The sequence below is a fragment of the Pan paniscus genome, chromosome 5 (assembly GCF_029289425.2).
Source record: "Pan paniscus chromosome 5, NHGRI_mPanPan1-v2.0_pri, whole genome shotgun sequence".
In the NCBI taxonomy this organism is placed as follows: Eukaryota; Metazoa; Chordata; class Mammalia; order Primates; family Hominidae; genus Pan; species Pan paniscus.
Genome location: NC_073254.2, coordinates 130879360 through 130906183, shown reverse-complemented (window position 1 = coordinate 130906183; position 26824 = coordinate 130879360). Strand labels below are relative to the sequence as shown.

Genomic DNA, 26824 nt, shown 5'->3' with positions numbered 1-26824 from the left:
AGGAAATCACAGGACAGTCTCTGAAAGCAGGAAAGGATGGAACCCAAATTAGCAGCACCTCTTCCATTATGACAAGAGGAAGGGCAAAGAAGATGAGATTGCAAAGCCTGAAGCCCGGAACCCAAAAAATCCATCACAATTGTCCACCCAGGAGAATAAAATAATATCACATTTCCAGTTATGTGTCTGTGACAGAAACTTGGTGACTGCTTACTAATGAACCCCCAAATTCACTCACCTGTTTTTGGCAAATGAATCTTGTGAATTACATATTGCACAGATATGTAATATTTTGCTTTTCTAGGAACACCATCTGTTTTTAATGAAAATTGAGGAAATATTTTCTAACGGAAGCATATTCTGAGAAAGATCAGAATATACATTTTCATAAGATTTTTCAGCTTATTACATATTTGACTGTGGAACTAAAATGTTGCCAAATAAAGAAAATGACAAAGCCAAGTGTGATGGCAGAACCCTGCATTCCCAGCTACTTGGGAAGCTGCAACAAGACTGCTTGAGCCTAGGAGTTCAAGGAAGCAGTATGCTATGATCGCACCTGTTAACAGCCACGGCACTCCAGCCTAGACAACAGAACAAGATCCTAAATTAAAAAAAAATAAAGAAAATGATCAAGGTTATAAATTTTTTTCTACTTAATAGAAATAACCATGAATGAAATAAGGAAACTTATTTGAGTTTGATCATCCTCAACCAATGTTTTAAGAGTCTAGTCTACAATAAAGGTTGGGACCTAACACTTTTAAACTTCTGTCTAACTCCAAACTCATAAATACACATTGTTGTATTGATTTTAAACTTCAGACATATAGTATTTGGTCAAGTAGGCTACTTTAAAAAACAGGGCAACAGAAAAGTTTCTGAATGTCACTAGACAATTAAACTTTTATTGAAGCGTAAATTGTGGTACAGAAATACATTTCAACTGATTTAAGTCCAACACCAGTGAAAGGAGAAATTATGGCACCAAAACTTTCCCTCTTCTATCATACCATGATTTAGATTATGATTCAAACTACATTTCTCTTTTCTAGGCTTTGTCCCATAAAAATTTGTGCAGTTTTTCAACATTAGAATTCTTAATTCTATTGGAAAAAAAAAACAAAACAAAAACAAAACAAAACCAGACCTCAAGTCAACAAATCTATTGGGATATTGTTTACGAACAAAGTCCACCTTAAGCATTGGTCCTCAAAACAGAGCTCCTCAAAATATTACGTGCTGTGCTCATTACAGAATCAAACTGATCACACTGATTGAAAACTTCCTCAATGAAATTTTCAATCAACAACATGCTTCAAATAAAAGTCAAACAGTGTTCCAACCACTTGATTTCAAACCAAGTAGATTTTAGGTTTAGAAACACTAAAAAAAGGTGTTTCATTTATAAATACGGAAGGAACAAAAACATCACTGCATCAATCCAGAAATTATCAAAATATTTAGAGGACAAGAAATATAAAATTTAGTCAACTTTGCTGTTTTCTCAGTTCCTTAAAATCCCAGAGTATCTGCAAATATAGCTAAAAGGTACCAACTCTTGAAAGCCTATATTACTAGTCATTTCCCATTGAGTATTTTGGAATTTTATTATTCTATTTATTCATATTCTACTTATTTATAATGTATTCTGCTTTATGATGTTTATCTGAATAATCTGGACAAATTCTCATTCTGGGCAGTCATTCATTTCATCCTATGAATGCCATGGTGAGGGAAACACCGTAGTTAAGAGGAACAGATGAAGTCGGAACACTCACATGCATCACAGTCACAGAACTTTAAGTCACCAGATGGAAAAGACATTGATTCTGCTTTGGATCGAAGTTTATAGAACACTACTTAATGGAAACTAGTGGAAATGGCTGCTAAAGGAAAAGTTACGGTGAATGATCCAAGCTGACTTGATTTACTGAATCCAGAACAAAATTATGCTAAATCTCTCTGGTAATTAACTAAATAAAAATGATTTTATACTACTACTAAGTTAGTAAAGGGGTGCTACTCATTAGACGCTAATCTCATTTACTGAGGAACACAGAATTGTATGTTTTCCACAGTTCAGCCAGTATACCCTAATCTCAATCTACAACTCTGGGTCTTCCCTGCTAACCAACTATTTTCCAAAAGAGCACATTACAATAAAAGAGAGGCTAAATTCCCATGCCCTTTAAAGAATATTAAGCCCAGGGACCATCTCCCCCATTCCCCATCTGGGGTATAGAATTAGTATATAAACCCACAGTGTTAACAGTGTATTGCTTTATTTGGGGTCTTGGGGGAGACACCAGGGAGAGGGAAGAAATCAAAGGACTATAAATGCAGGGTCCAATAATGTTAAAATAGCAAATATGCAAAATGAGTAACTGGAATCATTTTCTTAAGGACTCAACTCATGGAAGAAAAACTTTAATTGCTGTTTCCAAAAACATCAGTATGAAGTAGAAATTGGTTTCAATAACATTAGTAAAGAATATGTTCTAGAAAGTGGAGGTAACTGGATGTAAAATTCTGGCAGCAATTTAATAGAACAGTCCTAGAGGGTTAGGCTGAGGCCAACACCTAATGAGGACGAAAGCCTTGTCTGTGGGGAATTTTGGATGATACTTGGAGAAATATTACACTGTGCATAAACCAAATTGAGTTGCTTTCACAAGTGTTGTAAAGTTTCATATAGTAAAAGGTTTTTCCTACATGCACTTCAATTTCACAGCAAGAGTGGCAGAGAATACCTAAACACAGAAGAGAGCATTCATGCAAGATATCTAACTCCTTGATATAATAATGCATACAATTCAAAATGATTACACTATCATTACATCTAGGGCTTTCTGCAACTACACAGTGGTGGTTATGGAAAGCACTGCCCCCAGCATCGACATCTAGAAAGCATCCACCACCTTCTACATGTGTTCTCTTTTTGCGTTTTTTCTTCATTTTTCTTAATCAACTCTGCTGTTGTTGCTGCTTCTTAGCAAAACTGGTAAAAACAAAATTGTAATCATTGAACATAGCACTCTGGCAATCAAGACGCTTAAAACCTTCAATCTTCTGGGGCGAAGCAAGCACTGTGCGACATTTAGAACTCTGGGGGAAAAAATTAAATAACCGTTAGTGTTTGCAATCCAGAGAAGTATTTTCAACCAAAACAGTTAAGTGACAGACTTTTATCTTAATGAAACTAAGACATCTGAGTTATTTTAGCTGCCTTCTTATGTGCTGGAGGGACCAGGGCATCTTATGGTTCCTCCCACCAGAGGCCTGTCAATAGCAAGACAGGAGGAACACCCATCAGTTTGGCTAGACAGAAAACAAGGACTGACACAGGTCTAATGAAACAAAGCTTCTCAGCTACCAGTAACCTCAAACAATATTACTTCTGGATATCTGAGTGGCTGGTATATGTGCTATCTCAGAATACATCTTAGGCCTCACTGTCTCATTTCCTTTAAGATTTTAAAAATCAAATAACCTGATTAATAATAAAATATAAAATTACCTGATTAACAAACAAGGTGGTCACAAATTTTCCTGGCTTGAAGACTTCTACAACTTTCCTGATCAGGTCATCATAGGAGGTCTGACTTAAGTTTGTTTCAAAGCTAACATAAGAAAATTCTGGTTCTGGAGTGATGTGAATAGTCCAATAAGTTCCCTGAGAGAAAAAGTTCACAGTGTTAAGAATGGAAAGACTATTACACATTTAAATAATTATTGAAGCAATATATAACTACTCACATCCGATTTCATTCCATTCATCGAATACCCACAAGGATTGAACATTGTGGCATCAATGACAGAACCTGGTATCAGGTCACGAATTCCACTCTCCTGGGGGGGAAAAAGACCGAGTTTAACAAGGGTTTGACAAATAAACTTCAAATGAGTCCAAAATTTAGTCCCAGGGTGGGAGAAGGGAGAGGACCAGGAAAAATAACTAATGGGTACTAGGCTTAACACTTGGGTGACAAAATACTGTGTACGACAAACCCCCATGACACAAGTTTACCTATGTAACAAACTTGCACTTGTTTCCCTGAACTTAAAAGTTACAGAATGAAAAATAAAATTTAGTCCCCACGCAGAAGAGTCCAGCAACAATTATTACTAAAAATGCTTACACGAGTGACATCCTTTGCAGTAACACCATCTTTCATGTAGAACTGGTCCATAACTGCTGGGTCAAGCTCACTCATCAGAATTTCCAAGGTTTGATCTGGCTGACTGATTACCCGACTCTCTGGGAAATCCAGAGTATATAAGTACCTAAATAAAAATTAAAAATAGTTCCTAAAAATGACAATTGGCAGTTTAAATCTTACATAGGACAACAAAAATCCACAAAATTGCATTAAACATACCAACAGTCAGAATTCATACGTCCCATACAATATGCTGCTCCATCTGTTGAGGGAAGAGAATGCAGAATAAATATAACACATCCATTTAATAGGATGGTTTGTTACTACCCTTCCACAATAAGCAGAATACTATTTGCCACTTATTAGAAATGTCATCCATCAGTGGACTGGGCATAGTAGCTCATGCCTATAATCCCACCCCTTTTGGGGGGGAGGCAGAGGTGGGCTTGAGGTCAAGAATTCGAGCCTGGCCAACATGATGAAACCCCATCGCTACTAAAAATACAAAAAGTAGCTGGGCGTGTTGGCACATGCCTATAATCCCAGCTACTTGGGAGGCTGAGGCAGGAGAACTGCTTGAACCCGGGAGGCGGAGGTTGCAGTGAGCCAAGATCATGCCACTCCACTCCAGCCTGGGTGACAAAGCGAGACGCCATCTCAAGAAAAAAGAAATGTCATCAGTGAAAGGAATGGAAACAGTAGGTGAATTCCCAGATAAGCAGGATCGACTGACTTGGCCGGTATTTGCAGTAAATACCCAACACTCTGATTAGCCTGGTTTGGTTTCATATTAGTAGATGTGCTAAGTTCAATTTTCATGCTTATGAGCGACTTTGTGCAAAGTTACTAAATTATCTTAGGTTTTCAGCCTTACCTAGGAAGTAAGGATGTTATCAGATAACCTTTAGTTCCCTGACCTCTATAAATAAAAGCTTAGTAAACGGATGAAAGAAACCCTTACGAATTTCATTCAAGAAACACTAATTTACACTGTGCAATTTTAAAAAGCCAGGTCAATTATTATATAAAATGCTGGAGCAGAGCACTAGGCATTTTTCTGAAGGGAATCATATCCTTCTTCATATTGTCAAAGGACATTGTGATCTATATGTTAAGAACCACTGAGGCTGGAGGACTGCTAGAGGGCAGGAGTTCAAGACCAGCCTGGGCAACACAGCGAGATTCCATCTCTACTAAAAATAAAATAAAAATTAGCTGGGTGCTTGAACTCAAGAGTTTGACAATGCAGTGAGCTATAATGATGCCACTGCTCTCCAGCCTGGGAGACAAAGTGAAACTTGTCTCAAACAAACAAAAACGCAAAAAGAACCACTGACTGAGACACAAAGTAGAGTGACTGGCCAGATGAAGATGAACTCTCTCTATGCTATATGAAAAATCAGAGGTGGCAGGTGATCAATTCTACATTTTAAAATTCCATCATTTAAACAGCACTGATTTATGATACACAATTATTTTTACATGTGTATACATAATTTGCAATAAGCTATCTATTAATCTTAACTAAAAATATTTTATCTGATATTTTAATGCTCTTTATAAATTCTGCATATTTTGAATTACAAGCTATATAAAGATCACTACTGTACTCCCAAAACATCTAAGTCAAAGTAAATATGGACCAGGTGCAGTAACTCACACTTGTAATCCTAGCACTTTGGGAGGCCAAGGCAGGTGGATCCCTTGAGCCCAGGCGTTCAAGACCGGCCTGGGCAATATGGCAAAACCTTGTCTTTACTAAAAATTAAAAAAAAATTAGCCAGGTGGGGTGGCAAACATCTGTAGCCCCAGCTACTTGGGAGGCTAAGGTGGGAGGATCACTGAAGCCTGGGATGTTGAGGCTGCAGTAAGCTGTGATCACACCACTGCACCAGCATGGGTGACAGAATGAGACCCCTGTCTAAAACAAACCAAAAAACCCACAAGAAAAGCAAGTATTAGTGTGTGTAGAATGCTATATATGCATAAGTATGCTCTCATATAGAAAGATCTCTGAGGTTGCACTTTCTATCTTTAAGAAGACAACAGGTTTATATTTTATTTAAACTTACTTGGGAAAATTGCATTAAGAAACTCTATTTCTTCCTGGAAATTCCGGTGTGGGTACCCTTGGTGAGAAGGCTTCATGAAATTCTTACGAGAATAAAAGAAGCTCTTTATTAAAAAAGAAAAGAAAGAAAAAAAAAGATGACTTTTAGATGTAGAATTCTATCACTTTTCGAAGCTAATCAACTATTCTCCACATATCAAAACTCGGCAAAATCAAAACTCAAATATTTTAGCTTGGCATGGTAGCATATGCCTGTAGTCTCGCTATTAGGAGGCAGGAGGATCACTTGGCCCAGGAGTCCAGCCTGGGCAGCATACTGAGGCCCCATCTCTCTCTCTCTCTTTTTTTTTAAAAAGCCCAGTCTAGTGATGATGGGTCATAACAACTATTAACACCAAGTATATTCCTTTCTAGAACAGTAGTTTCTAAACTGAGCTTATTAATAGTCATATAAGCAAAAATTTGGGGGGAATAACATATTAGTTTTAAGCATCGGTTAAGCACACATTGCTTTAGATTTCTTACAAGGATCAATTCATAACAACAAAAACTGTATTGAGTACTAATGACAATCCATCCTTTCCTTATGAAGTTAAAGACTAAAATTCAGGCCGGGTGCAGTGGCTCACGCCTGCAATCCCAGCACTTTAGGAGACTGAGGCGGGTGGATCACCTGAGGTCAGGAGTTAAGAGACCAGCCTGGCCAACATGGTGAAACACCGTCTCTACTAAAAATACAAAAAAAATTAGCCAGGCGTGGTGGTGGGCACCTGTGATCCCAGCTACTTGGGAGGCTGAGGCAGGAGAATCGCTTGAACCTGGGAGGTGCAGATTGCAGTGAGCTGAGATCGTGCTATTGCATTCCAGCCTGGGAAACAAGAGCGAAACTCCATCTCGAAAAAATAAAAAATAAATAAATAAATAAAATGTAACAACTGCTAATCAGAAAATTATACCCTAGGTAAAAACACCTTAGTTCTTGAAAAGTATAAGAATTTAACTCAATACTGACTGTTGCTCTTCATCCTAACTCTTCATTATAAAGACTGGACAATTTCAGTAATGACATTTTTCTTGCTTTTCCTTCTTTTCTTACCATTTCTCTATTATTATAAGTAGCCATGTTAAGAAATTAACTACTGGAAGTGTCTGGCTTCTTCATTTCTTTCTCCCATTTGAATTTCATCCTAACTCATTCTCTGCTTCCTTCATATTTTCTGCTGTTCTTGAGAATCAGATCTCTTCCTAAGGTATGAACACCTTACCACGTGTTTGCATGCATTGTAACAAAGGCAGTAAGTATATAAATTTATTTACTTCGCATATTACAGGATAAGAACGCTAACATTTATGCCTGAAAAAATATTTAAATGTTTGCTTACTTACTTGAATTGAGTCAAACCCACTGTAATCCCTAGCAAGCTTCAACAGGGGAACCAGTGCTTTCAGCAAGAGGGTGGTACCACATGTCTTCAAAATGAAACGTCTCTTGGAGACAAACATGCTACTCTCACTGCAGTTGAAAAAAGTCACAATATTATAACAATACTAATGTACTACTGAAGGTGCAATCAACCAATTTAATTATCATTTACAATTCTGGCTAGTACTTTTAAATATTAGGATCTCAAGGAAGCAAGTAACACATTATTCTTTTCTTTTTCTAGTATACAAAACATCCCCAGGGCTTGGCACATGGTAAGCATTTTGATAAACATTCGTATATTCATAATATAAACTTAGTTTAAAAAAAAAAAGAGAGAGGCCAGGCATGGTGGCTCACACCTGTAATCCCAGCACTTTAGGAGGCCGAGGTGGATCACCACGTCAGGAGTTCAAGACCAGCCTGGCCAAGATGATGAAACCCCGTCTCTACTAAAAATACAAAAATTAGCCAGGCACAGTGGCAGGCGCTTGTAATACCAGCTACTTGGGAGGCTGAGGCAAGAAAATCGCTTGAACCTGGGCGGCAGAGGTTGCAGTGAGACGAGATTGCGCCAATGCACTCCAGCCTGGACAGACCGAGACTCCGCCTCAGAAAAAAAAAAAAAGGGGGGGGGCTGTTTAGTCCAGTATCCCCCTGCAAGGCCCATCACAATATATACTATAAGCATTCAAAGTATTTATGGAATAAATTAACTCTGCAACTATAAAAAAGGTGACGAGCTTTTATATACCAATTAGACAACTGTATTTGTATAGAGAAGCTAACTTTCCCTTTGCCTGAACTTCTGATTAAGAGGTCCTTCTTTACCAATTGGGAGGAAAAGATGGCAACCACCTTGAACTGTCTGGTGAGGCTTCAAAACCTATGTCCTAGAAACATCCACGTTACACTAAATGTTTCCTTTTATACCATATTTTTAAGAATAATGTAAAAAAAAGGCTGGGCGCGGTGGCTCACATGTATAATCCCAGCACTTTGGGAGGCCGAGGCGGATGGATCACTTGAGGTCAGGAGTTCAAGACCAGCCTGGCCAACATGGTGAAACCCCGTCTCTACTAAAAATACAAAAATTAGCCGGGCATGATGAAAGGTGCCTGTAATCCCAGCTACTCAGGAGGCTTAGGCCGGAGAATTGCTTGAACCAAGGAGGCGGAGGTTGCAGTGAGCTGACATCGCGCCATTGCACTCCAGCCTGGGTGACTGAGTGAAACTCCGTCTCAAAAAACAAAACAAAACAAAAAAACCCCCAGAACTACAACTGAGAGGAACTTAACTGTTTCACATTATGATTAGGACTGAAATTAGCTACCTAACACTTGTTTTACAGGACTTACCTGAGTACATAAGCTTCCTGCTTGTCAGTTTTTGTCACACTTATGATTGAACATTGCACATCCTTCAAAAGTATGTCCCACTCAGATCTATCATTTAACAAAAAAGTTACAATTAATCCACAATAGTACCCACCTACTCATAAAAATTACAAAGCTCACACTTTTTCTCATGAAGACCACATTTTTAATATTGTACACCAACTTTTAGTTTCTTTCAAAATAATCTATATTGACATACCCAGATAAATGATAGGTATATTATGCTATATATGAAACAAAAATTGGTCATTATACTATTTACAAATTACTTAAAGAAAAATAGGCAAAAAAATGTTCAAAGGTCCATAAACCAAGATAAACCATTAACTAATCAATGATTATAGAAATTCAATGGGATACTTTGTCTATAAAATGTGCAGATTTTTAACCTTAAGAAACACTTAAAAAAAAAAGAAGAGCATGATTTTACCAATCTAATTGGCATAGAAATTTAAAAGCCTGTCTGTCGGGACAGAGTGAGTGATGTTACTCTTATAGCACTCACAAAAAACTGGAATGACTGCCAATTACAAGCATACCTAGAAGATTTTGGGAATACTACGCAGCTCTCCAAATGCAATGAGAAAGCCCGTTTAACAGGAAATGTGCAGTACAAGCAACCATAGCAATGAAGGTCATATGGACATGAAGAAACCAGTCTTAATTTGCCTGAGAATAGAATTAGGAAAGTGTTCATTCTTTCATTAGTGTGCCCATTATAAAAAGACAATGTAATTCCATGGAACAGCTTAACATGACAGATATTATTTTTTGAGACAGGGTCTCACTCTGTCGCCCAGGTTGGAGTGCAGTGGTGCAATCACAGCTCACTTCGGCCTTGACCTCCCAGGCTCAAGCAATTCTCTTGCCTTAGTCTCTCAGGTAGCTAGAACCACAGGCATGTGCCACCATGCCCAGCTGTTTGCCAGAAATATTTTTTAGGCCAGGCGTGGTGGTTCACGCCTGTAATCCCAGCACTTTGGGAGGCCAAGGCGGGTGGATCACTTGAGGTCAGGAGTTTGAGACCAGCCTGACCAACATGGTGAAACCCTGTTTCTACTAAAAATACAAAAATTAGCCGGGCGTGGTGGCAGGTGCTTATAATCTCAGCTACTCAGGGGGCTGAGGCAGGAGAATCGCCTGTAATCCTAGCACTTTGGGATTGGGATGGCTTAAGCTCAGGAGTTTGAGACCAGGCTGGGCGATAGAGCAATACCCTAGTCTTTAAAAAAAGAAGAAAAATTTTTAAGCCCTATGATATCTGACAGGTCGTTGCTCTACACTCATAAAAATGGCAAATCTTTTTTTTTTTTTTTTTTTTGAGACTGAGTCTTGCTCTGTCACCCAGGCTGGAGTCCAGTGGCATGATCTCTGCTCACTGCAACCTCCACCTCCCAAGCAGCTGGGATTACAGGCACGTGCCACCACACCTGGCTAATTTTTGTATTTTTAGTGGCGACAGGGTTTCACCATGTTGGCCAGGCTGGTCTCGTACTACTGACCTCAGGTGATCCGCCTGCCTCGGCCTCCCAAAGTGCTGGGATTACAGGCATGAGCCACCGTGCCCAGCTGGCAAATCTTTTGTTAACCAGATAAGACCTTTTGAGCGAAATCCAACAGCAAAATGTTTTTATTCGTTTGTATTAAAAAGCAAACACAACACCAAACATGCCTGGTAGAATTTAGTGCCTGTCTCACCATTTTGCTACAAGAAACTGTTACTGACCCATCTGCATACCAATACCCATCCAAAAATCTTTAATGTGAAAGGCTTGCTAATGATTACAGAGCTGAGTTCCTGTATTAGACTATAACATGACTAAGCAACTTTTTAAAAAGAGCTACTAAAAAGTTTTAAGGTTCTTTAAAAAGGGTGCTAACAATTTGTTCATATATGGAAAGAATACATATGTGGGACATATACTGTGACAACCCTTGAAATTACCCCTGGCTTGTGTGGTGGCACACGCCTGTAATCCCAGCTACTCGGGAGGCTGAGACAGAAGAATCACTTGAACCCTGAAGGTGGAGGTTGCAGTGAGCTGAGATCTTGCCACTGCATACCAGCCTGGGCAACTGAGGGAGACTCCGTCTCAAAAACAAACAAACAAAACAAAAACAACAACAAAAACTTGGCCAGGCACAGTGGTTGATGCCTGTAATCCCACCACTTTGGGCAGCCGAGGCGCATGGATCACCTGAGGTCAGGAGTTTGAGACCAGCCTGGCCAACATGGTGAAACCCCATCTCTACTAAAAATACAAAAAATTAGCTGGGAGTAGTGGTGGGCGTCTATAATCCCAGCTACTCTGGAGGCTGAGGCAGGAGACTGAACGCAGGAGATGGAGATTGCAGTGAGCCGAGATCGCACCACTGCATTCCAGCCTGGGCGACAAAAGTGAACCTCCATCTCAAAAAAATAAACAAACTACTCGTGGGAATGAAATCCTGCTTCACTTGACTAAGATAAATTTACAAAATCCTTGCAAAAATTATCTACTATTAAGACTCCCATTCCTGAATATGAAGGTAAATAAAAATACCCACTATGATTTAAGTATTAGAAGCATTACAATTTCAGATTTTTTAAGAGCTTATCTAATTTAAAAAGGGTGCTAACAATTTGTTCATATATGGAAAGAATGCTACCTGCTTAAGTCATCACCTACTGACTTCCCACTATAACTTATTCTTGCACATACTCCTTTTTACCCACTGGATACACTAACAAATCCCACCCTCCCTTTCTCAGTTATATTCACCACTTCTATTAAGACTTTTAAACACGTTCCATGGCTGAACTAAACAGTATAACAGTCTTTTCCTATTTTTGTTTTCTCTTTTTTTAAAGGCTATTGTGGCCAGGCACTGTGGTTCAGAGAGGCCAAGAAGGAAGGATCACGAGGCCAGAAGTTCAAGACCAGCCTGGGCAACATAGCAATAGCCAGTCTCTTAAAAAGAAAAAAGGCAGCTGGGAGTGGTGGTGCAGGTCTGTAGTCCCAGCTACTCGGTAGGCTGATGTGGGAAGTTTGCTTGAGCCCAGGAGATGGAGGGTGCAGTGAACCATGATCACACCACTACACTCCAGCCAGGGTAACAGAGCAAGACCCTCTCTTAAAACAGAAAATATTCACCCTTACAACTTGTAGCACAGATACTTTAAAGTCTTGGTCCATGTCACCTTGAGGTTGGTGTCTGCTGTCTTTTCCTTTGAGATGTTAAGATTTTCCTGGTTTTGAGTATGTTGACTAATTTAGGATGGCATCCTGGATATTTTGACATGTTACATCATTCTAGGTCTTGATTTTTAAAAACTTTCAGCAGACAATCTGGTTTGGTTTAGGCTTCAAGTTTTTACTCAATGTTTGTAGGTTGTGTTATGGTTCCAATGTCAGGTTTGTTATGAACTCCTTTACTATGCTATTTGCATCTGCCCCACTTATTTGCCACCCAATGGCCAGGCTGGCCCTGGAGAGGCAGTCTATTGTGTGTTCTAGTTTTCAAAGCCTCTGATGTGCTGTTTAGGGTCCGATCCATGCAAAATGGCTAAGGAGTGTTCATATAAAACTTTATAGGTTTACTTTCTTCAACCTTCCCTAATCTCTCTGACAATGCCTGACTCACATAGGGAATAGGGGAAGGACTCTTCTTCATCCACTATCTATAAAAACAGGGCTTTGGCCGGGTGCAGTGGCTCACGCCTGTAATCCCAGCACTCTGGGAGGCAGGAGGATCACGAGGTCAGGAGATCAAGACCATCCTGGCTAACAAGGTGAAACCCCGTCTCTACTAAAAATACAAAAAAAAAAAATTAGCTGGGCATGGTGGCAGGCACCTGCAGTCCCAGCTACTCGGGAGGCTGAGGCAGGAGAATGGCATGAACCCGGAAGGCGGAGCTTGCAGTGAGCCGAGATCGTGTCACTGCACTCCAGCCCCGGCTACAGAGCAAGACTCTGTCTCAAAAACAAACAACAAACAAACAAAAAACGATTCCCTTCTCTCGTTGTTTTAGACATGTGCCTAACTGCCACAGCTGCTAAAGGCCTACAAGGGGATTGGGGCAGAATAGAACAAAACAAAAGCAAAAAAGAGATTTCTTCCACTCTGATTCAAAGGGGCCTCTCATTCTTTCTTTGCAGAGGAGAACTAGAGAGCCTTTCTTGGAACTATTTTTGCCTGCCCCTACTTTTCAGTTCTGGGTTTCTGGCAAGCCCAGGAGAAATCAGCGAGGAGATACCACAGGGGGGAAAAAAAACAGGAAATTCACTGCTGGTTCAGTGGAATTTAAAGTTCTGGCTTTCTTCTCCATTTCACCTGCTAAAATTTACTTCTCAGAGTCCTTGGATAGCTGCTCAACAATGCATTCTGTCCAGGGTTTATTAATTGCATTTTAATAAGAGAAGACAGTGTAGCATGCTTCTTCTGTAACAGCAGAGAAATAACCTTTTGTTTTCTGAGCCAGTCTCACTGTCACCCAGGCTGGAGAACAATGGCACAATCACAGCTCACTGCAGCCTTGGCCTCCCATGCTCAAAGAGATCCTCCCTCCTCAGCCTCCCAAGTAGCTGGGACCACAGGGCATGTATCACTACACCTTACTAATATATTTTTAATTGTTTTATAGAGATGAGGTCTCCCTATGTTGCCCAGGTTGGTCTCAAACTCCTGGGCTAATGAGATCCTCCCATCTCAGCTTCCCAAAGTGCTAGGATTATAGGCACGTGCCAACCCATTGGCTTCAAAATGCTCTTATACTCACTCATCATCAGTTAATAAAATTCTCCATTCAAACCTTTCCTCAACTAATAGTAATGCTCCAGTAATCAGAATTTTTCAATCATAGTATCAAAAGAAAGCAATTACTTTAAGCAACCTAGGACAAACAGTTAAACTATCAACCTAGTGATGATAAAGGCATTTACCAGAGCTGCTAAGCTCAAGAAAAATAAATCAGAGGGCAAAATAGATGAAAGAAAAAAGAAGTAAATACAATGCTATACATGTACGTAAAAGAGGTGGAAAAACTCTGCAACAGCTGAAAATTTCAGCACAAATTATTTCTATCACATTTCTGTGGGAAAAAATGGCCTGCTTTTGTAAATAAAGCTCTACTGGAACCTAGCCACACCCATTCATTTATACATTGACTATGGTTATTTTCTCCCTATAAGGGCAGAGCTGAGTAATTGCAACAGACTGTCTGCCTTGCAAAATTTAAAATTTACTCTCTAGTCCTTTACAGAAAGTTTGCTGACTCTTGTTTTGGAGGAAAGGTTTTCAGTGGTCTGCTTTCTGATCAAATTAATGATGGAAAAGACAAAGTGCTTTATACAGTCGACAGAGCCATTTTTAAAATCAGGTTGCAGTGAGCCAAGATCGTGCCACTGCACACCAGCCTGGGCGACAGAGTGAGACTGTGTGTCAAAAATAAAAAAGATAGTATTAAGCTAGAATGTTTTATCAGGCTCAGTAGTGACAGTGGTCTTGTCTCTGCTTCACTCCCAAGTACACTACACACTGAGACTTTGAAACACTAGTCTATTATAAACTATTTATAAAACTGATCTATTTGGCAATCCTTGCTATTTAAAGAGTCAATAAATCAAATTGATGGATATAAAGCAGAATCAAGAGAAGCAAGATAGCAAGATGATTTTGGGATTTGTTCACATTACAGATCACATAATACTGATCTAGTCATTAGAAATTATTATAAAGCTATTCAAGCACACAATTTTTTGTTTTTTTTTTTTGAGATGGAGTCTTGTTCTGTCACCTAGGCTGGAGTGCAGTGGTATGCTATCAGCTCACTGCAAACTCCGCCTCCCAGGTTCAAGCAAGTCTCCTGCCCCAGCCTCCCGAGTAGTTGGGATTACAGGCATCTGCCACCATGTCAGGCTAATTTTTTTTTTGTATTTTTAGTAGAGAAGGTGTTTCACCATGCTGGCCAGGCTGGTCTCGAACTCCTGACCTCAAGCAATCCACCTGCCCCGGCCTCCCAAAGTGCTGGGATTTGGGATTACAGGCATGCACCACCATGCCTGGCCCGAAGCACACAATTCTTAGGTGCTTATGAAACACAAAGAAATATGTAGATTGAGTATTTCCTGATTTGAATTCCTTTTTCTCATCTTAAATGCCACCTCTTTGATCTAACTCAGTGGTTCTCAACTTGTAGTAATTTTGCCACCCAGAAGACATGTGGCAACATTTGGAGACATTTTTTATCACAACTGGGGTGGTGGTGGTGGTGCCAGCATGCAGTGGATAGAGGCCAGGGACACTGCTACACACGGTATAATTAACAGGATAGTCATTGACAACAGTGAATTATCTGAATCAAAATGTCAAGAATGCTGAGGTTGAGATACCCTAATTTCACTTAAAGACTAGATACTAAAATATTAAATATAATCAGAGATCATGATAAATGATCCCAAAGAAAAATAGATGTTCTATATTAATAACAGCACACAAATTGTATGTCTGAAAAACAACACTTTAGTGGCATGCCACATTTTATATTTGAAACATTTTCTTAGAGGCTGAGGTCTAATAAAAATAGAATTTAGAAATGTCTACAGGGACAAGATAATTATATTATAACAAGACTTCTCTATGTCGCCTGATTAAATGCATTTTGGGAGCCCGAGGCAGGCGGATCACTTGAGGTCAGGAGTTCCAGACCAGCCTGACCAACACAGCGAAACCCGCCTCTAGTAAAAATACCACAATTAGCCAGGTGTGGTGGCGCAGGCCTGTAGTCCCAGCTACTCGGGAGGCTGAGGCAGGAGAATCACTTGAACCCAGGAGGCGGAGGCTACAGTGCACCAAAAATCACACCACTGCACTTCAGCCTGGGAGACAGAGCAAGACAAGCGTATCTCAAAAAAAGAAGTAAATGACTGAGCTCAAGTATCTTGAACAAGAGTCCCAAGCCTACATAACAGGGAAAAACATCTCTTCCACAAATAGTGCTGGGAAAAAATGGATGTCCACATGCAAACAAAATTAAGTTGGACTTTTACCTTACATCATAAACAAAAATTAACTCAAAATGGATCAACGATCTAAACATTAACAGCGAATAAAACTCCTAGAAGAATACATAGGGTAAATGCTTCAGGGCATTACATTTGGCAATGATTTCTTGGATATGACATACAATAAAATCAAAAACAGACAAATGGAACTTGAAAACCTAAAATGTAAACATTTCTATACATCAAAAGAAACGAGTGAAAAGACAACCTACAGAATAAAATACTTGCAAGTCACCTCATAAGGGGTCAATATCCAAAGTAAAAGACACACCTACACACAACTCAATAAAAAGTGATTAAAAAATGGACAAAGGGACCGGGGCGATGGCTCAATCACTTGAAGTCAGGAGTTCAAGACCAGCCTAGCCAACATGGCGAAACCCTGTCTTTTACTAAAAACACAAAAATTAGCCAGGCATGGTGGCGCATACCTGTAGTACCCACTATTAGGGAGGCTGAGGCAGGAGAATCACTTGAACCTGGGAGGTGGAGGTTGCAGTGAGCTGAGATGGCACCACTGCACTCCAACCTGGGTGACTGAGACTGTCCAAAAAAAAAAAGACCAAGAACGTAAATACAGAAGGATCCCATTAGTGCAGGGTTATGCTCTAATCACCTGAAAACTGAATACATAGATGCTATTCCCATACCCAGTTAGGTCAGACACTTTCTGAGGATGATGCCTGCAAATTTTTATTTGAAAAGCTTCCAGGTCATTAGATTACTCATTACTTCCTAATGTAAAACCAGCTGGTTTCAGAGTTCATGTAATTTATCCAAAGTCACTGCAGCTTCTCAATTCTGCTCTTACCTCATATTTTTAGGTCTGTTTTAGAGGCTCTCATTACAGTACATTCATCAGGGTGCCTCTACCCCAGGTAGTAAGCAGTCTTTAGGTAAAAGGCACCCTAAAACCAGATCATTCTTGAGTAAAGCTAGACTGACCAGAAGTTAGATTCTGAGGATGCCTTCCTGGGGCAGTGAATTCAGATACCCTGAGAAATAAGCCTCCTCCCTTTTGTTCAAAGATATGAACCTATTATCATCACATTATTGTTTCTCTATCTCAAATTTTTACCCCAAATCGGGATACTCCTCTCAGTTTTCTGCTACTTTCAACATGCGCTTCTTAAAGATACATGGTTTGTAAACAACAGTTGAAATATTTTCGTTGTTGTTGAGAGGGTTTCACTCTGTCACCAGATGGAGCGCACTGGTGCAATCTCATTTCGCTGCAGCCTCGATCCCCCAATGGCTCAAAAAAATCCTCCCACCTCAGCCTCCTGAGTGGCTGGGATGCAGACACGCACCAGGATGGACCAGCACGCACAGATAATTTTTCAATTTTTTTTGTAGAGTCAGGATTTCACTATGTTGCCCAGACTGGGTTCTCAAACTCCTTGGTCTCTCAGAGTGCTGGGATTAGACATAAGCCACCAAGCCCAGCCATGAAACCTTTTTGAAACTGCTGGGAGGAATGTAACGAGAAGCTTTATTCTTTAGTAGGAAGCATTTCTACTCTGAAACATTACACTAAAAGGTTTTTTGGCAATGGGTTGTAAATTCCTTCAATGTAAATTATTGATATTGCAATAATACTGCATAATGATGTAGTCAAATAAGTCATGCGTTTGGGGAAAGTTAAGCTGAGGTATGACTATCTTTGCAACTGCCCCAATCCTTTACTAAAAACTATGTTTTAGTTTATAAAATCTGAGTAAAGCACAGTAATAGGATTTCCAGTCCTGAAAAATCACTCTTTTCTCAGCAAAATTTTCTATTTTCTAACAGATTTCCTCCTTACTACTCTCACCCTCCCTAAAGCTGTCATGTCTTATAAAAAGTTTTTGTTTGTTACAGCACTTTGATCCAACAACTAAACCATTTTTTAAATGGTCACTGATTTTTATTTAACATCCCTAAAATCTGAAAAATCAGAGAAAACTGCAGGTTACCCCTAAGAAACTGCCTCTCCCTTAATTGTCCTTTATTCATCTGGATATACCTGGACTGCTGCTTTTCTCCAACAGTATTGTTTAACCCAAGCTATATCATAAAAGATTTTTCTTTGTTAAACTTCTCAGTATTACATAATTTGTTCACTTAAGATAAAAATATCTTAAATGGTCTACAAGAGGGAAGCAGTGTTTAGTAAAAAGGTGTACATTCAGAAAAGATTCCAGCTTAACTTGGCATTAAAGCTTGGACTGATGAGCCAAGTTTGTTTAAAGTGTATTCCCTCACACCACACACAAAATCAATTCCAGATGGATTGCAGATCTAAATATGAAAGGTAAATATCGTGTAGGAGAAAAAAATATTTCAGACTTTGGGATGAGAAAACCGAGGGAAGTATGTTGTTTCCCAGAAGAATGCGTGAAAAAAGTTGGATATTTTCTCCCTTGAATTATACAGAACACTCCAGTGAAATCATCTGGGCCTAGATGATTGACTGATTCAAGTTATTTAGGTGTTCTAGGACTGTTTTAGGTTCTCTATTTCTTCTTGCATTAGTTTTGAAAAGCTATTTTTCCAGGATTTTTTTCTCCCTCATATCCTTATCTTGTTATCCTTGTCTTTAGCATCAATACTAATGCTCTCTTTGGACATTTAAGCCTTTCACTCTCTTAATCGTTTTTATGTCCCTATGTTTATTATGCTTTATAAACAGATTTGTTTATTTTAATTCCGTCTGTTCATCGTTTAACTTACTTTTAGTTTATTCACATCTTAATAGAGCCCAGGAGGTCAAGGCTGCAGTGAGCCATGATCCTGCCACTGCACTCCAGCCTGGGCTATAGAGGGATCCTGTCTTTAAAGTGTTAAAGATAACACTTTAAGTACTACATATAAAATATTAACTTATTTATTCTTCACAACTTCCATGAGCTATGTACCATTATTGTCTCCATTTTACAGATGAGGAAACAACTCACACAGCTATTAAATGCTGTTTGAATTCAAATCTTGTTATTCCAGAGGCTATGCACTTAATCACGTCATTTGAGTAAAACATGTCACGCTTTATTCTTCTAGATGACCGATTATCCTTCCCTGGGGTCTCTGGGGCTGGCCCCATGTCCCCACCGACCGGACTCCGTCCATGATACTCTCTTTGCTAGGCTGTTGATTTTAGGTGATTCAAGGAACACCTACTATTTCAGGCTTTTTTTTTTAACATCCTGGTAAATAACCTAACCACTTGAGTGGTCACTGAAAAATGTTCCAACGAAGGTTATCACGGGACCTTAGTTAAATCAACAGATTTTTCAGTTCTTGCTTAACTTGCTTTATCTACAACAGTTACAATGTGGCAGTATACTACCAATAGTTGTTCAATGAATGTTACATGTCCACAAAATGGATGGCACTAAATCATCTACACAAGGGAATATTTTGTCCTTCAAAGTTTAACTTTGGCCATGATTTTAAGAGCCACACTGGAGCAGTAAAACAATTTGGGCTGGTTAAAGTACAAAGTAAAAAGGGTTCTTAAACATTTAAAGAAAGCAGGCTGCTTTGTAAAAAGCCTCTTCCTCCTCTCTCCACTTTGACTCAGGAAGCTCTAAACAGCCAAACCGCCAAGAACTTGGGGAGAACAAAATCTTCTTCCCTTTATTAAGAACATGTACTTACTATTATTTAAGGGCTCAAACATTTAAAAAGCCAAAGTCACAACTTCTGTTATTCGTTTTCCAGGACTGTTCTTACCCAAGATTTTCTAGGTTAATTATCCTGATCACAATCGTTTTACCAAACGTCTATCACAAATACCATCTTTCTCATCTGTGAAATGAAGGAATACTAAGCTTCTCCATGACCAAAGTCCACTTCCTCTAATCTCACGTGAGCCTGGCACGTAGTAAGCGCTATAGACATTTTAAGTGTCACACGAAGCTTGAAAAAAATGAGACGTGTGACATTTTAGCTATCACTAGTATTTTTTTCTACAACGGAATCGTTCAAGATATACTGCTAGAAACCGGGTTTCCCGTCGTGCCTTAAAGTCTCGGTAGCACGTGTCTGCCTGGATTCCCTTTTCCAGTTGCTTTTTGTCAAGGGACAGCTCCAAGAACAGCTAACACTCCTAAAACGCCCATTGGTCCACACCCTGGGGCCAGGCTCTGAGTCCGGCTCAGGAGCCCATTGGTCGCCGCCTCTCAATGAAGCTGGCCACGCCGGTTACTCCGCTGCACCGCCACCCCAGCCGCACTTGTGCGCAGAGGAGCCAGGGATCCGGTGGCAGGGCCTAGGAAGGCCATTGGTGGCCACCGGTGCGACCGCCGCCAGGAACAAGGCCTAAGCATCCGCGGGATCTCTGGGCTTTTATATAAGCATGGATTTCCACAGCAATACCAACTAAAACGCCTCTTCGGCGCGGTCAGCCCAAGTATCTCTCGCGTGACGGCCCGCAGTGGGAGTGGGCCCCAGATTCCTTTGCTCAAGCTTAAGGCATTAGAGGCATTATGTCCTGGGGCAGGCGGGCCTCCCTCCACCCGCACCTCTCCCGCCCCGCTCCGTCGGCTCCGTAGCAGGTTATACAACCCAAGGTCAAGAGATTGGGGAGCAGCCCCCGGTGGCCTCAGCGGCCGTGTCGAGGGCGGCCCCGGGGACTGCGCCGTCTGCCCAGCCACCCCGAAAAGGCTCTGGCGCAGAGCATGTTAGGGCAGCGGTGGGGCCCCGCCACTGCGACATAACTGCTCCCGCCCAATCCCCGCCGCCCGAACGCCACATGCTGCCCGCGGCCGCCGCGGGTGGGAGGCCTGTTCGCCAGCCCCTCAGACAAGGCCGGGAGGGCCCCTCCTATCCGCGCCCGAGGCAAGAACAAGCGCCGCTCCCGCCCTCCATTCCCCGAAGCGGGCACGCCCGAATTAGCGCCTGACTAAGCCCGCCGAGCCACACCTGCCGGAGGCAACCCGCGCAGGCGCCCCCGACCCCCACCTGGGGCCCCTGCCGCCAACTACTACGGAGGGGAATGTCGGGAGGCGCGGGCCGCAAAACCACCCCGGGCCGCGCCGCCCGCCGCCCAGCGCGGGACGTTACCTGAGCACGCGGCCGCGCCGGCCTCCTCCCCTCCCCCAGGGCAATGCCAGGCGCGGCAACCACGGCGGGAGAAGCCGGCTCCGGCCCGCGTGGACATGGCCGCTCTCCCCCAAACCGCGCACCTTCCAAGGCCGCCGAAGCGACCCCCGGCCGCAGACTCGCCCCCACCTGAAAGCTGAGGGAACTCGGGCCCCACCCGTGGCTGGTGCCTCGGCGGCGGCGACAGCCCCCAGGCCCGGATGTCAGCGAGCGCCCCGGGGACCCACCTTGGGATAGTGCGAAGATCCCCCGATCCTTGGTTTGCGTCGGGCTGCTGCCGGGAGAACCAAACCTCCAGCAGCTTCTCGGTCCCTTCGAAAAAATGTGCAGCTTCCATCACCGTGAGACTAGCGAACAACCAACAACCACAGAAAATCAACTAAATTAAACCTCTTCTCCCGCCGCTGCCGCCGCCGCTGCGGATTGTTCCAGCTGTGTTACTAAAGTTCAGGTTCCTTTTTTTTTTTGCTATAATTTTATATTAACTTTTTTTAAAAAAAGGACTAATAAAATTTTCCCGGCTTTGTGTGAGCGAAAGTTGAACGTGAGTCTTTTGGAAATAGAGGCAGATACAGTTCAGTCTCTTGTATTCCGCTGCTTTCCCGTTAGAGAGAGTAGAGCGAGCGCTAGCTAATGTCGCCGGCCATACTGTGTAAGCGAGAGCGCTGCGTGAGCACCGCCCTTATATATCCCAGCTCCCCCAAAAGACCAGGAAGTGACGCATCGTCCCACCTCCACGGCCCATAGCTGCTGCCGCCTGTCAATCACTCGCGGCCGAGTGGCGGCTGGCTGGCCGAGGGCCTGGCGGAGAGCGCGGGGAGCTGCCCACTGCGCTGCGACTCGGGCTCTGGCCGGCTCCTGAGTGGGAGTTGGTGCTGTGATGTCCAGCTGGGGACTAGAAACCTCGGATCGAATACAGAGTGGGTGGGGAGAGCGGGAACGAAATGAGGAAAGGCTGTGCAGAGCTGTTTAGAAAAAAAAAATGATTAGCAGAAAACATGGGTGGGTCCTTAGGGGTGTTGGCGGGGTTCCGCGGGGACGGTGGCCAGCGCTGGGTTGGCGTGGTGGTTTTGATCTTGTGCAGTTCACCGCGACTGCTGAGGTACTTGGCCATTCTTAAAAGTGTGTTTTCCCAAGGCGAACGCAGCCAGGCGTTAAAACTAAACATTTGTCCGTGACGCGCACGTTGCCAGGGGTCGAATTAGAAGGCGCTTTAATTCTGCTCACGCCTTGGCTGATGTGCGAATGAAAGCAGTCCTCGGCTGGTTTATACAATAGCCAGAAGCATTGTCTTCCTATTTCAGAAGAGAAAAGCAACGTGGCGCCCAGCCTTGGAGGGCCCCGGCTCTACCCACCTCCCACCGTGTGGCTCGCCATGCCTCCGAATTGGCTGAGCACAGCAGCCTCCGGGAAGCACTGGCAGCTCCGTTGCTCCATTAGCTCAACTGGTGGGAATTTATTCAGCAAAACTGCTTCTAGAAACTGAATGTGTTAAATATAATCTGAACTTATTTGATCATGTTTTTCTTTGAATTTTATCAAGCTGATGTATTAATTGATGGAGGTTCTCCTTACCCCCCAAAATTTACAGTGTTATATTCCCATGTGCTTAAGAAGGATTTACCTGGAAATTAATAAAACAGGGATTCCAGAGCTATCTCTGGTGGTAACTTAAATAACTATCAGTCTAATATTTTATAAGTGTTACGTATAAAATAGTCGTCAAGCCATGGTCAAACAGTTTAACCTCAGATGGCAAAACTGTGGTAACAAAGTTATGACTTTTACTTGGGAATATGGGAGGAAAAAACCCCAAGCTGACATAAAAATTGCTATTGTCACAAGACAAAAGGACTTTTCGCTATCATCCTTAGAAAAAAACTTTCCCCAAAGTGAAATAAGATGATGTCAACATGAAAAATCCACTGAAAAAGACATGGTTTGGGTTTGCACTCTAGATACCCTGTAGAATAGCTCTTGTCTTACAAGAACGTGGTTCACGTGTCTCCGTGAAACCTGTTGAAAGAAGCTATGTTGTGAGCTAGGTACATAAACTACTCTTGCTATGTTTTGTTTGTATGAGACGGAGTCTCGCTCTGTCGCCCAGGCTGGAGTTCAGTGGCGTGATCTCGGCTCACTGCAACCTCTGCCTCCTGGATTCAAGCGATTCTCCTGCCTCAGCCTCCCGAGTAGCTGGGATTACAGGTGCATGCCAACACACCCGGCCAATTTTTGTATTTTAGTAGAGACGAGGTTTCACCATGTTTGCCAGGCTTGTCTTGAACTCCTGACCTCAGGTGATCTGCCCACCTCAGCCTCCCAAAGTGCTGGGAGGCCACCACACCCAGCCCTCTTGCCATGTTTTATAAGCATCCAACTCAAACTGCGGATTGGGACAAAAGATAATAAATATTGCTTATTTTATAATGATAAAAGAATGTGGTTACTCTACTTGAAATAAAGATAAAAGAAGTATTTCTGTGTTTTACAAGCTGTTCAATTATTTGATGGTTCTTACTGAAGAATCTGCCTACTAAACCACCTCAAACACTAATTGTGGTATAAACATAATTTGGCTTATAATTGCTTATAATTAGTTGCTTCTCAACTACTATTATGCTTTTTTCCCAGTGCAATTTAAGTTAATATAAAAGTGCCAAGAATCTTGGCAAAGTAAATCCTTATTAATTTGATATAGGATAATTTAAATAGTCTACCAACTGGATTGGTCCTTTGTAAAATATATCATTTTTCTTGTTATCTTGAAGCTCAAAATTCCTTGTATACTCTGGTTTCTCTTCAGATCATAGAAATAATAAAAATAAAAATCCCTTGTACTAAGTTGGTTAATCTTTGCTTAAATATTTTCCTGAACTCAATATGTCCAAAATACATTTACCATTATTTCTAAAATGATTTCCCTTCTCAGCCCCATTTCTATCAAGAGTGACCGTCTTTCCCCCAGATTTCCAGTTTTTAAAAAATGCCTCATTGGCTATAGCACTTTGCACATAAAACACTTAAAGGACTCCCATTCACTAGGCCTTCTTAAGATACCTCTGATTGTACTTCTTCCCTTTATTCTCTTTAGTAATGATTCCTATTAAGATCTTACTCAAATTTTTAAAAATCCTTACTTGACCCCACTTCTACCTTCAGCTATGACCGAATTTCTCTGCTTCCCTTAACAGCAAAACTCCCTAAAAGATGTAAAGACATGTCTATATGTGTGGTCCCTACCTCCTCATCTCTCCTTCAAATTCTCCAAATGGGTATTTATTCCTAGCACTTGACTGAAATGGCAATTCTCAAGGCCCACTTTTTGCCAAAGCCAGTGGTTGCCAAAGCCATTGAGACCAGTGAATGGTCTCAATCCCCATTTATTCAATCTTTCAATGGCTTCTGACACAATTAACTATGCCTTCCTTCTAGAAAAAAATCTCCAGGCTTTCGTGACATCTCTCTTTTTTGGTTTTCCTTGGAAATTTTCTTCCCAATGCTGCAGTGCTCTTGGCTATGCCTCTGTCCTCTTTTCTACATACATTTTCTCCCTAGGTGACCTACCTCATCCAGTCCATGGCTTTATGACCTGCCCATAGTATTAATGACTTTCAAATTTATATCTCCAGCCCAGACATCTCCCTTGAATTTCAAACCTTTGAGACACTTGCCTGACTACTTGAATGCCTAACAAGCATATAGAAGCTAACATTATTAGAAAAGAGCTGTTCCTTTTCACAGCAAAATCTGCCGCCTCCCCACAAAAGCAAAACAAATTACAAAAACTCAGCTGTCTTCAACTCAAGCTTCCCGCTGACCTCTTTGTCTCCACTCTTCTCTCTTCTTACCTCTTTATGGTCCACCCTTTACACAACAAATCACCTCGTTATACAGCAGTTGCTTAAACTCAAAATCATCAATGATTCCCCTCTTTCCTGCATTGTCCTACATCCAACTCATCATTAGCCTTGTTGATATTTCTAAAGCATTTCAAGAATTTGTTCTCTCTGTCTTCATTTCTACCACCACCGTAGTTCAGAGCACAAAATTAGCTCCCCTGAACTATTGCAGTAGCTTTCTAACTATAGTAGTGTTTGTCTTCACTTTGCCACCTCACTTGGTTTAACACAGAGCAGCTAGAGTGATTTTTTTTTTGTTTTTATTTTTTAAATGTCTCCATAGCCCAAGATGGAACGATGTTTTTAAAACATAAGCCCAATTATGACACTTATTAAAATTCTCCAGGGGTTTCCCATTACAATTAAAATCAAAATTTCTTACCCTGGCCTTCAAATCCTTATGTGATTTGGTCCTGAATTAATTATCCTCCAACCTCATCTCTACCATTCACTTTCTGTACTCCATCCGTACTGACCTGTCTCCCTTTAGGTCATTTTCATTTACCTGAAATGCTCTTTCTCTCCCTCTTGGTATGGCTTATTCATTCTTGTCATTTAGATCTTAGCTTAAATGTTGCCTCTTCTGAGAAGTCACTAAGCTACTATAGCAAAGAGATCCCCAAATACAATAACTCAAAGATTAAGGTTTATTTCTCTCTCACATAACAGTACAGAGGTAGACAGGTAGTCTAGGGTGAGTAGGCAGCTCTGTTCCATGAGATCATTCAGGGAACCAGGTTCCTTCTAACCCATTTTGACCATAGAGTAAAATCTTTATTCTCATTATTGAAGCTGGCTTAATCTGTCCACAGTCTAGCCTGGAAGAAGAGGAAAAAAAGAAAGGAACAAAAAGTACTTTCCTTATAAAAACAAGATATGGAAACCTTGTTGTTTTTGTTTTGCTATTGTTTTTGTTTTGAGGCAGGGTCTCACTCTGTCACCCAGGCTGGGGTGCAGTGGCTCCATCTTAATTCACTGTAGCCTCAACTTCCCCGGGCTCAAGTGATCCTCCCACCTCAGCCTCCCACGTAGCTGGGACTACAGGCAAGTGCCACCATGCCTGGCTAATTTTTGTATTTTTAGTAGAGACCAGGTTTCACCATGTTCCCCAGGCTGGTCTTGAACTCCTGGACTGATGATCTGCCCACCTCAACCTCCCAGAGTGCTGGCATTACAAGCGTGAGCCACCACACCTGGCCTTAGATTCAATTTAAAGAGACCAAGTAGTGTGCTGGAACTGGCTTCCTACTGTTTCTGAGAGCTAATCGTTACACTCTCAGAAATTTGGGGAGTCAGTTGACATCACAGTGGTGGTTTGAAATTAGCCATGTTGTGAGCATTTACATCAGTGAAATTGGCAAACTACAATCAGGGTTCTCCATACCCTCAGCTGGGTGATTGTTAAACACTTACCGGTTGTTAAACGTTTACCAGCATGCCTCTGGTTTCACAAATCTGTCACATTGATGGTGCTGAAAACATGGTTTTCTTGGCCAGGCACAGTGGCTAATGCCTGTAATCCCATCCCTTTGGGAGGCTGAGGCGGGAGGATTGCTTTAAGCCCAGGAGTTCAAGACCAGCCTGGGTAACATAGCGAGACCCCCCCCCATCTCTATTTAAAAAAGAAGAAAGAAAAAGAAAACATGATTTTCTCTAATGTCAATGCAAGTTTTACTGCCCAAGGCTGTTGTGGGACTTCAGAGATTATAAGTGAGAAAAATGTTTTAGAAACTGTAGGCCAGGCGT

The 26824-nt window shown here is 41.5% G+C and overlaps 1 protein-coding gene across 1 annotated transcript; it reads right to left on the bottom strand.

The window, feature by feature from the left end:
* Positions 1–878: 878 nt before the first annotated feature.
* Positions 879–21891, bottom strand: AMD1 (adenosylmethionine decarboxylase 1). The gene is made up of 9 exons (XM_003822200.6): positions 21407–21891; positions 9016–9102; positions 7621–7747; positions 6236–6338; positions 4383–4425; positions 4143–4287; positions 3760–3852; positions 3521–3676; positions 879–3108 (listed from the first exon to the last, which is right to left on the bottom strand). Exons 1-9 carry the CDS (start codon positions 21514–21516, stop codon positions 2968–2970), a joined length of 1005 nt encoding a protein of 334 aa, XP_003822248.3. The 5' UTR covers positions 21517–21891; the 3' UTR covers positions 879–2967.
* Between the last annotated feature and the right edge of the window lie 4933 nt (positions 21892–26824).

Coding starts and splice junctions, on each gene's coding strand:
- AMD1 (XM_003822200.6), bottom strand. CDS start 21,516: ATGGAAGCTGCACATTTTTTCGAAGGGACCGAGAAGCTGCTGGAGGTT. Junction 7,748..9,015: donor CAGGAAGCTTATGTACTCAG/GTAAGTCCTGTA, acceptor TTTCAACTGCAG/TGAGAGTAGCATGTTTGTCT. Junction 3,853..4,142: donor CTGCAAAGGATGTCACTCGT/GTAAGCATTTTT, acceptor TTTCCCCCCCAG/GAGAGTGGAATTCGTGACCT.